Genomic DNA, 12,936 nt, shown 5'->3' with positions numbered 1-12,936 from the left:
GAAACCTCCAGCACCCTCTGCCCTGTGGGTCATGGCTGCAGATAGATCAGAGAGAGATAAGGGGCTCACAGAGTGGGGCTTGGAGCACACCCATCCATCCATCCAGCACAGTAATGAACAAAGCCCAAACTAAAACCAGGAAAATGGGGTAATATTCCGCTATGTGGGCCAACGTGTATTAACCCATGCTCCAGATCAGTAGACTGGGGGAGATGGTTAAACCATCACAGTTTCTATGGTCCATATCACATACTGAGCAATTTTATTACACACCCTATTACAATGTTTCAAATGTATCCTTCCTTCTCCTAGTAGATGGTAGCTTCAACAATTATACATGGATAAAATATTATTTATTAAGTGTTACATAAAATTAAAAAATAAATAAATTAAAAAACAGAAAAATTAAACTATTTACATGAGATTAAAAACATTTACAAAAAAAGAAAACCGTACAATATACACATGGAATTGCCATCAAAGTGTCAGAGCTGAATAGACAAAATATTAGAAATACTGTTCGCTGAATAAAAGAGGTGAAGCACACAATCGAGATTATCACATTGGGCATGAATCTAATTGTAATGTCAGTCTCTTCCAGCATCTACAGCTTTCATATATTTCACTTTCAGGAACTTTACCCAAACATCAGTGTGCCTTAGGACAGCAGGGTGATGAGGCCATTCAGAAACTTAGTCCTGTCCTCCATCTTTAGCTCAATGACTGCAAAGGGAAAACACAGGTAAGGATGTGTGTGTCTGTTTGCATGGGGAAATGGTTAACACCTGATGATGTAATGATTACACAATTAAGAATGACTTGAGGCATCTGATGAGATCCAAAATCAAGTGTGTTAAAAAAAAAGTAAAGAAAAAGTGTACAGCTAACAGGTTCCATCTGTAATGTGTCATGTCTGCCCTCTTGTGGCCAATATATACAATGACAAGAACATTTTACTTCTAGAGGTGTCCAAGTGGTTGTGGAGAGTTCTGGAGCTGGTGCTCTCTGCTGCCTTCTCAAACGCACGGCCAATGAAACTATTGGAGGGGGAGAGGGGGAGAGAAATTAGAGGCAGAGCAAATGAAAGGAAACAAATTACAATGGTCATTTTTGGTTTTCCCACAAAACACAACCAAGAACATTCAAGTGCTGTAATCTTGCACACGACCGACACACGTTATGGACTCACTTCTTCTTGTCGGATGTCTCAGACTCAGGTGGGATGCCCAGAACGATGACAGTTCCCTTCAACATCCATGGGAGCAGCTATGACCAAGGGCAGTAGCTTACAGCGCTTACTCCTTGTCTTTGAACAGGCATAGGCAGACATAAGCAAGAGCGATGCAAAGGACCATCTAAAAACAAAATGTTCTTTTGAAACTAATTGAAGACAAGGAGTAATAGAGCTAGACGGGGTCTTGGACAATGGGTAGGTGAAACAGTGAGGAACTCACGGAGCGTACGAAGGCTTTAAGCAGGTACTTGCAGAGCAGAGTCAAAGCCATGGGCTTGGAGAACAGCTTCACATCAGGAGGGCCCTGCACAGAGATGGAGAGGAGCATCTCACTCACGCACGCGCACCTCCAAGAGGTAGCAGTAGAGGAAGGGTCCCTGTGACAGTATGAGGTTGGTGCAGATGCAGGTCAGTACAGTCTGTTGGATGGCTTTCAGCTTCTTCTTAGCCAGGTCAATGGCACCATGGAGACGCTCCAGGTTACTCCTACAGACAGGAGAGATATCAGGATGGGATCATTCCAACACCTAGGGTGCATTCATTAGCGCACAGCATAGCAAAACGTTTTGCAATGAAAATTAGATTCTATTGGACAAATTCAAGTAGGTCCTCTCCCGTCTCATCCCGTTTGTATGGAGATAGATTTCTATTGAAATGTTTAATATATCCTTTTTATATATCCTTTCTATAATACCTCTAGCATCGGCACCATGCAATGCACCCTGGATAGAAAATGTGCTGGACTCTGCGTTAAAATTACAAATTTCTCAAAGTAGGAATATCGCAAAAATGTATCAATGGCTCATTCGAGAGAAGACATCCTCCTCAGTTATGACATCAGTCAGTATTGAAATCTGACATGTACGATAGACGTTTTCGCAATCTAAAAGTCGTATTATATTAACTTCCAGTGTAGTGAGAGCAACCATCACGGTGCCACTTCATACTGGGCAGGATTTCTGCCTGCTTGAACGCCAATAACTCAAATACACATGAAAACATGAAAAGACCCAGAGAAATCGATAGAACAAAAACAATACATTCAAGATGGGTGAACCTTTCGTTTAATGATATGGCATCCAGATGTATTTGTTTTATATTCGTGTGTGTGTGCGTGCATGGATGCACATGTGTGTGTACCTGGAGAGGAAGTCAAGGGCCTTGATGAAGTTGTCACCAGGGCTCTCATCCTTCTCAGTGTTCTCCAGCAGGGCGACAGCAGCGTGCACCACATCATTGGCCAGGAAACGATTCTCGAAGCCAAAGTGAACGCCGAACGTTTTGATACGGATGTCTGTCATAGTGAAGGAACAGTGATAAAAGCATTTAAAATGATGGTTATTGGGTATATTAAGAGAGGAGAATATTGTATTCATCATATACAGAGTCAGACGGAGGAACCCAGAGTCATTGATACTGGGGATTATTTACAGATTCAGGTAACTGGCAAAATGAATTGACCACCACCATAAAGTGTCTTTAATAGGCACTGGGCCACCACGTGCCAGAACAGCTTCAATGCACCTTGGCATGGATTCTACAAGTGTCTGGAACTCTATTGGAGATGTGACACCATTCTTCCACGACAAATTCCATAATTTGGTGTTATGTTGATGGAAAATGCTGTCTCAGGCTCCGCTCCAGAATCTCCCATAAGCGTTCAATTGGGTTGAGGTCTGGTAACTGGGACGGCCATGGCATATGGTTTACATCATTTTCATGCTCATCAAACCAATCAGTGACTACTCGTGTCCTGTGGAGAGGCATTGTCATCCTAAGGGGACATAGCTATGGTAGCCAAAATAATGGTCTGCACAGGACTTTTATACATGCCCTAAGCATGGGTTGTTAACTGCTTAATTAACTCAGGAACCACACCCGTGTGGAAGCACCTGCTTTTAATACACTTTGTATCCCTCATTTACTCAAGTGTTTCCATATATTGATGCACAAGAACAGACACTCTTACCTGTATTTGCTGGACGATTTCTTCTATGACTTCTCGCAGATTCTCTTTGATTGACATGTCCATGGAGTTGGAACTTCTGCTTCACCTGCTTCAGGGGCAGGCTGGAAAACACAAACAGAAAGAATCTTTAATAATCCTTCAAACAACCCATTATCATCAATAAATCAAATGACAAACTGCTGCTCATTACTCTTGATGAAGTGACATTTGTCCTTCAGAGGCCACTGACTAATTGATTAGTAAATTATACTCAAGAATTTGAGTCCTGCATGTCCCTAGAGTGATCATTTGCTAATTTGAAAGATGATTCTAGTTGACAGTCAACTTGGGGATCGCATACCCCATGTCAGCAAAGAACTCTTGGAGTTTCCTCTGGTCGTGCATGGACCAGAGCTTGAAGTTGCAGGAGGTGTAAGAGGAGTTACATATACTCTCATACAGAGACCAGTGTTGGTACAGGGCCAGACACAGACTGAGACAGTGTTTCAAGGGGTTAACACACAAAGAATGCAGGACAGAGAGCAGAGGGTGACAAGCAGGACAGCATACACACAGCCAGCCACAAAGATGTGGCAACGCTTAAGGTGTCAGCATACAGTGCATTCGGAAAGTATCCAGACCTTCACTTTTTCCACATTGTTATGTTAGCCTTATAAAATGTTTCTCAATCTACACATAATAGCCCATAACGACAAAGCCACAACATGTTTAGACATTTTAGCAAATGTGAAATGAAAAACAGGAAATATCTTATTTACATAAGTATTCAGACCCTTTGCTATGAGACTCAATTGAGCTCAGGTGCATTCTGTTTCCATTGATCATCCTTGAGATGTTTCTACAACTTGGAGTCCACCTATGGTAAATTAAATTGATTGGACATGATTTGGAAAGGCACACACGTCTAAATAAGGTCCCACAGTTGACAGAGCAAAAACCAAGCCATGCGGTAGAGATGGGAGAACTTTCCAGAAGGACAACCATCTCTGCCAGCACTCCACCAATCAAGCTTTTAAATGGTAGTGGTCAGATGGGCCTTTAACAGAGGAGTGGTTTCCACGAGAGCCCGCTTGGAGTTTGTCAAAAGGCACCTAAAGGACTCTGACCATGAGAAACAAGATTCTCAGGTTTGATGAAACCAAGATTGAACTCTTTGGTCTGAATGCCATGAGTCACAGCTGGAAGAAACCAGGCACAGCTCATCACCTGGCCAATACCATCCCTACGGTGAAGCATGATGGCAGCATCATGCTGTGGGAATGTTTTTCAGCGGCAGGGATTGGAAGACTTGTCAGGATTAAGGGAAAGCTGAACGGAGCAAAGTACAGAGAGATCCTTGATGAAAACCTGCTCCAGAGTGCTCAGGACCTCAGACTGGGGCAAAGGTTCACCTTCCAACAGGATAACAACCCTTAGCACATAGCCAAGACAATGCAGGAGTCGCTTCGGGACAAGTTTCTGAATGTCCTCGAGTGGCCCAGATGTCTGTTTTTAATAAATTTGCAAAAATGTCTAAACCTGTTTTTGCTTTGTCATTATGGGGTATTATGTGTATATTGATGGGGGGGAACAATTTAATCAATTTTTGAGAACTAAGAGATATCTGTGACATTGTGTTGTGTGACAAAACTGAACATTTTAAAGTGGCCTACACAAGGTGCACAATCATCCTCTTGATATGGTACACCTGTCAAGTGGATGGATTATTTTGGCAAAGGAGAAATGCTCACTAATAAGTATGTAAACAAATTTTTGCATGTATGGAACAATGGGGATTTTTTATTTTATTTCAGCTCATTAAAACAGGGGATAAACACTTTACATGTTATGTTTATATTTTTGTTCAATATATATTAAATTACACATGGTCAGCGTCTTTAGGTGCCATTTGGCAAACTCCAAGCGAGCGGTCATGTGCCTTTTAGTGAGGAGTGGCTTCCGTCTGACCACTCTACCATAAAGGCATGATTAGTGGTGCTGCAGAGATGGTTGTCCTTCTGGAAGTTTCTCCCATCTCCAGAGGAACTCTAGAGCTCTGTCAGAGTGACCATTGGGTTCTTGGTCACCTCCCTGACCAAGGCCATTCTCCCCCAATTGCTCAGTTTGGCTGGGTGGCCAGCTATAGGAAGAGTCTTGTTGGTTCAAACTTCTTCCAATTAAGAATGATAGAAGCCGCGCTGTTCTTGGGGACCTTCAATGCTGCAGAAACGTTTTGGTACACCTCCCCAGATCTGTGCCTCAACACAACCCTGTCTCGGAGCACTACGGACAATTTCTTCAACCTTATAGCTTGGTTTTTGCTCTGACATGGACAGGTGTGTGCCTTTCCACATCATGTCCAATCAATTGAATGTACTACAGGCTGACTCCAATCAAGTTGTAGAAACATGTCAAGGATGATCAAGGGAAACAGGATGCACCTGAGCTCAATTTCGATTCTCATCGCAAAGGGTCTGAATACTTATGTAAATAAGGGAAAGGTTTTTAAAATATCCAAATTTGTGATCTTTGGTTCCAACCGCCATGTCTTTGTGAGACGCAGAGTAGGTGAACTGATGATCTCTGCATGTGTGGTTCCCACCCTGAAGCATGGAGGTGTAATGGTGCTTTGCTGGTGACACTCAGTGATTTATTTAGAATTCAAGGCACTCTTAACCAGCATGGCTACCACAGCATTCTGCAGCAATACACCATCCCATCTGGTTTGCGCTTACGGGACTATCATTTGTTATTCAACAGGACAATGACCCAACACACCTCCAGGCTGTGGAAGGGCTATTTGACCAAGAAGGAGAGTGATGAGTGCTGCATCAGATGACTTGGCTTCCACAATCACCTGACCTCAACCCAATTGAGACGGTTTGGGATGAGTTTGACAGCAGAGTGAAGGAAAAGCAGCCAACAAGTGCTCAGCATATGTGGGAACTTCAAGACTTCTGGAAAAGCATTCCAGGTGAAGCAGGTTGAAAGAATGCCAAGTGTGTAAAGCTGTCAAGACAAAGGGTGGCTACTTTGAATTATCTAAAATATATTTTGATTTGTTTAACACTTTTTTGGTTACTACATGATTCCATGTGTTATTTCATAGTTTTGATGTCTTCGCCATTATTCTACAATATAGAAAATAGTAGAAATAAAGAAAACCCCTTGAATGCGTAGGTGTGTCCAAACATTTGACTGGTACTGTGAGGATTAGATAGAGATGACCCAGTTTCAACATAATCAATATATAAATCACTGAAGTCCCAAGGTATCCATATTGCTCATAGTCAAACAGGATCTCGTGTCTGAAATGAAAATGTTTCAAGTCCCAATCTGCACATCATTACTGTTTAAATCTTAAAACTCTAAAGAACCATCACCTTCATGCCTCCCACTCTCTCTATCCTTCTCTCCACTGCCCCCTAAAACATGGGAACATGTTGGTATAAATAGCAACATATCACTTCAATATGATCGGCTTTGTCCACCATTTGTGGAATCATCATTGTCATACACATAAATCAAATTACACTGGGCAGATTTTTTAATAAGAACCAGAAATATGAGAAAGATCCACCTTGAGGCTCAAAGGGTTATTTACATAGAGGTGGGAGGGGATCAATAGAGGGTATTTGTCATAACTTCTGTGACATCAATATGGTAATACAGCATCGTATCGTCTCCGTTTCCCAGAAGGCACTGAGCCTCCGTCGCTCTTATTCCCAGAGTCCTCGCTGCCTTACTCTTCATCGTGGAAGATGTCCTCATAAGAGGGCACTCCAAGGTCATCATCCTGCTTTATTGTCAGCTTCACCTTGGGGGGGGGGGGAATTGTGAGAGATTGGGTTCAGAACACTGGTTGATGGTGGTTATGCCATCTGGACAACAACTTCTTTGCTCTTTATCATCTCAAGGGTAGTATCCTCAAAGACTTTTCTCCTGTGAAGTCACACAACTGCTGCCAAAGTCAAGCAACCACTTGTGAAGGACTAGCCAAAACTTAGACCTCTATTAGTAATTTAATAATAATAAAAAGGTCTAATTGTATTCCAATAGCAAATGTTTGAGAACTCACAATCAAATTACTACCTGTGTAGTGGTACGTGTTCCACTTTGGAATGTATATCCACAGTCAGTAGACAGTTCTTAAAAAGCCCTCCCTGTCATGACCACGCAGTGCACAAGAAACTATTAAATCCAATCGTTAGATGCTACCGCCGCCCTCCAAATCAAACATGCATTCCATGTTGTGTTCTCGCTTTGCGTGCAAGCCTGTCTGTTTCTCACACTTGTTTGTCCTAGCTAATCAGCCTTGCAATATAGGAGCCATGATGCCGCAGACAAGTAGTAGAATGGGGCATGCAAACACTGACATCAATGTTTTGGTTTTTTGGGGGGGGGGGTAGCGTCAACAATTGGATTTAATTATTTCCCAGGCACAACAAGGCGATGCAAAGAACGCATTACGAATCGAAACTGTCCACCAAAGAGCCACAGACAAACGGTGGTAAATAAGTGGGCTAGTGTTATACGGCTAGACATAGAATATAATCTCGGTCTAGAAGCTGGGCTAGTAAAGGACCAGTGTACCCTAAATAACAGACCTTGACTATGTCCCAAATGGCACCCTATTCTCCACATAGTGCACTACTTTTGCACTTTTTTCCAAGAAAAAGGTGTCATTTGGGAGATAGACATTGACTGCTCACCTGGGTGTCCTTGTAGACATTGACTACATCCACAGGTCTGTGTGTGTCACAGATGAAGTAGATGGAGTCTTCCTCTGGCTGCAGGGTTTCCAGGAGATCATCATTGGCTCCACAGTTGATCAGGACAAAATAGTGGAACTGAAATTAGAGCAAATTACACACCTGTCATGGATGTTTGTGTTCTTGATAGTCATGTTTGACACCATAAGATGAACTCCAGGGCTATCAGGACTGGACAGGAGTCTCACACTACCTGCTCCTTGTGCTCTACTAAGGTTGTACCAAGGTCTTGCCACCCTGTCACTGGCACCAAGGTGTACTGGACCTGGTCACAGTGAAACAGTGCCTGGGTAGAGGGTGGTGTAAGAATCAATCAGAATACATTTGAATTACACAACTATGCAGCAGAACAGTTGACAAAAACTGTGCAACTATGTCAGATAGTTAACTTATTTGATAGCAAACGAAAGGGCTCTTCATTTACCTGTAATATCTTACAGGCGCAGAGCGCATCGATATCCGATGACACCAGGAGAGCAATTCTCTGAAAACAATGTAATCGAGGAACATAACAATACTCAAGTCACAGAAGCTTGTAAAAGTAACATCGTATTCACTTGTTGCAAAATAGCAGGCAAATTAGCGTTAGTCCGACTGAAAAATAGTCATTTCCTCTCTATTGTTAGTTAAGTTAAGTTAACTAATTATAGTAGTCAACGTTATCTAACTAGTTAGCGTGCAGGAAGCTAATATCAGTTTCAGAAGCTCTCACCTGGTTGACAACGATGTCGTAGAATTCCTTTCTTATGTCCGTAATAAATATGTAATACTATTTTCGTGAGGTTGCATAAAATATAGCTATTTGTCCTTGAGCTCTCCTTGAGGAAATGTGGCGCCAAATTCGCACGTAAGGTGACGAAATTTAAACAGCCAATAAAACTCCACTTTGTAGAGTTTGTGTAAAACTGAACAATAGAAATTGCATGCTGGTAGGTATCTATCCATCCAGCTCTTTGAGTCAATCGCGTAGGATGTGATCTTGTTTTGTGGATTATGATTGGTGTTCATGCTTTGTTTTGTGAATTTCGTCACTTCCTGCTGTCATCGTGGCTAAGCGGAAAACAACATTGGAGTTTCAGCCAGCAGTCAGCAGCCTGTTTGCTGGAGCAGTAATAAGCTATTTAATAGAAGAAGAATAACAAATAAGCTATTTATTATTAGCTTTATTCAATACATTTTGATATATAACGTTTGGAGTACAGTAGCACACATCATGGTAAGTACTCAATAACATTGGTTTTGACTGTTGCTTATGTCAAATAGTACCTACACTAACAACATCGCATTCGAAATTCACTCGCTAAGTTAACTACCGTTAGCGAGTAGGAAATAGGTAACGGTAGCTAGCTCGCTAGCAAGCCATTTAACTCAAGTAATACAGTGTCTCTATGCGATTTAAGACTAAATTAATATCTACCTTGCTTGGATACTTTACTACTTTACTTGTGAGTCGTACTGCTTTGAAAAGTCGTTATAGGGTGTCACTTGTCAGTAAGTTTTAAATTACGCAGGCTAGCTAGTAGCTATGAAGATGTTTGAAATTGAAATTAAAGATTGTTTTTTTAAATAAATCAGTGTAAGTTAGCTGCAGTAACCAGCTGGCTAACTGTCTCAAAATAGCTTATTTTAACCTAACATCACTGTCTAATTGTTTTTCGAAATATATGTCACAGTTTTCCTTCAACATGTTTGATCACCCGATCCCACGGGCTTTCCAAAACCGCTTCTCCACTCAATACCGCTGCTACTCTGTGTCCATGCTGGCGGGTCCCAACGACCGGTCGGATGTGGAGAAAGGAGGAAAAAGTAAGTAATCTATGTGATGGCTGTTCTATAAATTATACATTCGAATATATCGTAACTATACAAGGAATGTATGGAGTTTAACACCTATGCTTTGCACCAGTTCCCCATACACAAGTGAAAGATTGCAGTTACCCTCATCATACTGTCAATGTAATATTTATTATCCTGCTCTAAGTGTTCTTCAGTGCTCATATCACTGTAATGTTTTCTCCTTATAGTTATAATGCCACCATCAGCACTTGATCAACTAAGTAAGTATACACTTCCTACATTATCCAGATTTAAACTCTAATCTACAAATGCCATTTACCCAGCAGAAGTTGTTGTTTTTTACCCTTCACTCTTTTCCCCCAAAGGCAGACTTAACATTACCTACCCCATGTTGTTCAAACTGACCAACAAGAACTCAGACAGAATGACACACTGTGGTGTCTTGGAGTTTGTAGCAGATGAGGGTATTTGTTACCTGCCACACTGGGTGAGCAGGGTTGTTTTATTTCAACACATATATTTTTTTATAAACTGGTGAGGTTTTAATAAACATATTCATAGCCCCTGGCATATATCTAGTGCCATATTTCAGTTTTCTATCAAAGGATGCTTTAAATTAGGGACACACAGTGTATGTTTATAAGTCACGCTCATTAAATCTTTGCTCACATATAGCCAGCTCTCTGTGGTCATGACCCTTTTTATGTAGTGTGTCTGTAGTGACATGGCTGTTTGTGTGTTTCGCTGTAGATGATGCAGAATCTCCTGCTGGAGGAAGGGGGCCTGGTCCAGGTGGAGAGCGTTAACCTCATGGTGGCAACATACTCCAAGTTCCAGCCTCAGAGCCCAGACTTCCTGGATATCACTAACCCCAAAGCAGTGTAGGTACAGTTATAGACTTATCTCTCTGCACATTTAAGTGCCATTGAAAATAGACACAAAAACTACTCTGAAATTATTCTCACATTCTCCTTCTCTGTCTCATAGGTTGGAAAATGCCTTGAGAAACTTTGCCTGCTTAACCACAGGAGATGTTATTGCAATTAACTACAATGAAAAGGTAACTATTTAAAGTTATTGGTATGATGACTGGGTTACAAGGCAAAACTGTAATGGAATTTGACTTTCCAGCAGAATGTTGCTTCTAAATTTAAGGTGTGGCATACAGTTGTGCCTGACCTGTATTATCTTTCTAACATCTGTTTTTTCTCTCTATACTGATTTCAGATCTATGAACTGCGAGTGATGGAGACTAAGCCAGACAAGGCAGTATCTATCATTGAATGTGATATGAATGTAAGATCCTCTGTACTGTCTATCGTACCATAAATGGAGACACAACACTGTAGCTTAGATTATGGTACCGAATAGCTCTACCTCACTCAGCCATACATGTTGTTGTCTCTCAGGTGGACTTTGATGCTCCGCTGGGTTACAAAGAACCAGAGAGACGTTACAAAGCACCAGAGGAGCCCACAGTAAGAACCACACATATTTAATATTTCTAATCTGGTCTCAGTGTTTATACTGTATGTTTGGATGAACTCTAATCACTCCTCACAACAGGAAGAGGAAGGAGACCCCAGCACTTGGACTGACATGGACATGAGATTCAGAGTGAGTTTGCTTATATTTTTCTTACTTACTGCAGTTTATACACATACTGTATGGTTCACTTTCATTTATTTGTATCTCATACATAGTCATTCGCAATTTAACACATGAATGAATCTATGAATACTTATTCTCTCTATAGGCCTTCACTGGTTCAGGCAATCGTCTGGATGGCAAAAAGAAAGGCATTGAGCCTAGCCCCGTCCCCATCGATCCCAGTGACATTAAAAGGTTGGGAGCTATGACCAGTCTAAAACCAATCCCTAGCCCTTTCCCCATATCCTGTCACTTTTGTATTTGCAGATCAGATCTGCATATCTCCCTGAATGTACATGTGACTAGGGTTGCAAAATTCTGGGAACTTTTAAAGTTCCTGGAATTTTGCAACCCTACATGTGACATGCTATGATGACATCAGCTCTGATCTTAACCTTTAACCCCTCTCTGTCCCCATACAGAGGGATTCCTAACTACGAGTACAAGGTCGGAAGGATCACCTTCATCAGAAACTCCAGGCCTCAGCCCAGGAAAACAACAGAGGATGTAAGTACGATGGTCAAAAAAGTAACATGTAATAAACCGCTCAATCCCTTCCCTGCAAAACTGAAATTCAGAAAGGCATAAAAGCCATATTTAGACGGTTCAAATTGGATGTGCCAAATTTAAATGCATTAAGCTAAAGCTGGTCTTATTTACAGGAGGATTCAGAATTCATCGCCTTTTCTGGTGAGGGACAGTCACTACGCAAGAAAGGTGGCAGAAAGCCTTGAGGCACTACAGTATTCAACTGCAGAGACTGACTGACTTACTGTAGACTCTACATACCCACACACCCATCATAAGAAACCAATAAAAGCAAGTCATGAAAAGAGCTGGGTTAATTTTTCTGTCCCTTAGCAGGAATCAGCAAGGTTTTACTTTCCTTTGATGATATTGTAACGATCTTGTCTATGGTCAGCATGTTAAAAGCTCTTCTAAAAAACAGAATGCTATTCGGAGGTTAGTCAGTGGAGACTTCTGCGGGGAGAACGGCTCACAATAATGGCTGGAACGGAGCGAATGGAATTGCATCAAACCATGTCTTTGATGTATTTGATACCATTCAACTTGTTCCGTTCTAGCCATTACCGTCGTCCCCAATTATGGTGCCACCAACCTCCTGTGGTTAGAGTACAGGGTTGCTGGTCTGAGCCCAGCCAAGCCAGCTACCCTTTCCTTTTGCTACAATATGATGAATATAAACATTTTTCTACCTTGTTTTCTCATAATGGGATTACCCTTGTTGATGATGAAGTGGGTTAGATTTTTCTTTGAATATGTATCAAATTAATTAGGAAATGCTTCTGACATTGGAACCTGTTGAACTCGAACTTTGAGAGTGATGAGTGGCAGAGGCGGATAAGAGCCATTTCCTTTGTTTACTTATCAACTCTGAAATAAAGTACAGCGTTTTGAATAAAGTGCACTCTGTATAAATCTCTGTTAATTTTTCTCTTTAAATAATTGTGTGTGGAATGATTTTAATATTTTGGTTTATAGAGCCCAAAGTCAATGTGTATCAGCAGGTATTG

At 41.4% G+C, this 12,936-nt stretch overlaps 1 protein-coding gene and 1 pseudogene across 1 annotated transcript; one reads left to right on the top strand and one right to left on the bottom strand.

Annotated features, from left to right (window-relative positions):
• Positions 1-421: 421 nt before the first annotated feature.
• Positions 422-9,169, bottom strand: LOC106584926 (cell division control protein 45 homolog; annotated as a pseudogene).
• On the top strand, positions 8,980-12,841 carry LOC106585051 (ubiquitin recognition factor in ER-associated degradation protein 1). Its single transcript, XM_014170807.2, has 12 exons — positions 8,980-9,170; positions 9,628-9,760; positions 9,979-10,011; positions 10,117-10,238; positions 10,502-10,632; positions 10,739-10,811; positions 10,979-11,047; positions 11,161-11,229; positions 11,318-11,368; positions 11,508-11,596; positions 11,824-11,908; positions 12,064-12,841. Exons 1-12 carry the CDS (start codon positions 9,168-9,170, stop codon positions 12,133-12,135), a joined length of 930 nt encoding a protein of 309 aa, XP_014026282.1. The 5' UTR covers positions 8,980-9,167; the 3' UTR covers positions 12,136-12,841.
• Positions 12,842-12,936: the final 95 nt, after the last annotated feature.

The sequence above is a fragment of the Salmo salar genome, chromosome ssa24 (genome assembly GCF_905237065.1).
Source record: "Salmo salar chromosome ssa24, Ssal_v3.1, whole genome shotgun sequence".
Taxonomy (NCBI): Eukaryota; Metazoa; Chordata; class Actinopteri; order Salmoniformes; family Salmonidae; genus Salmo; species Salmo salar.
Note: the sequence above shows the minus strand (reverse complement) of the source record. Positions and strands in the feature narration are given on the sequence as shown.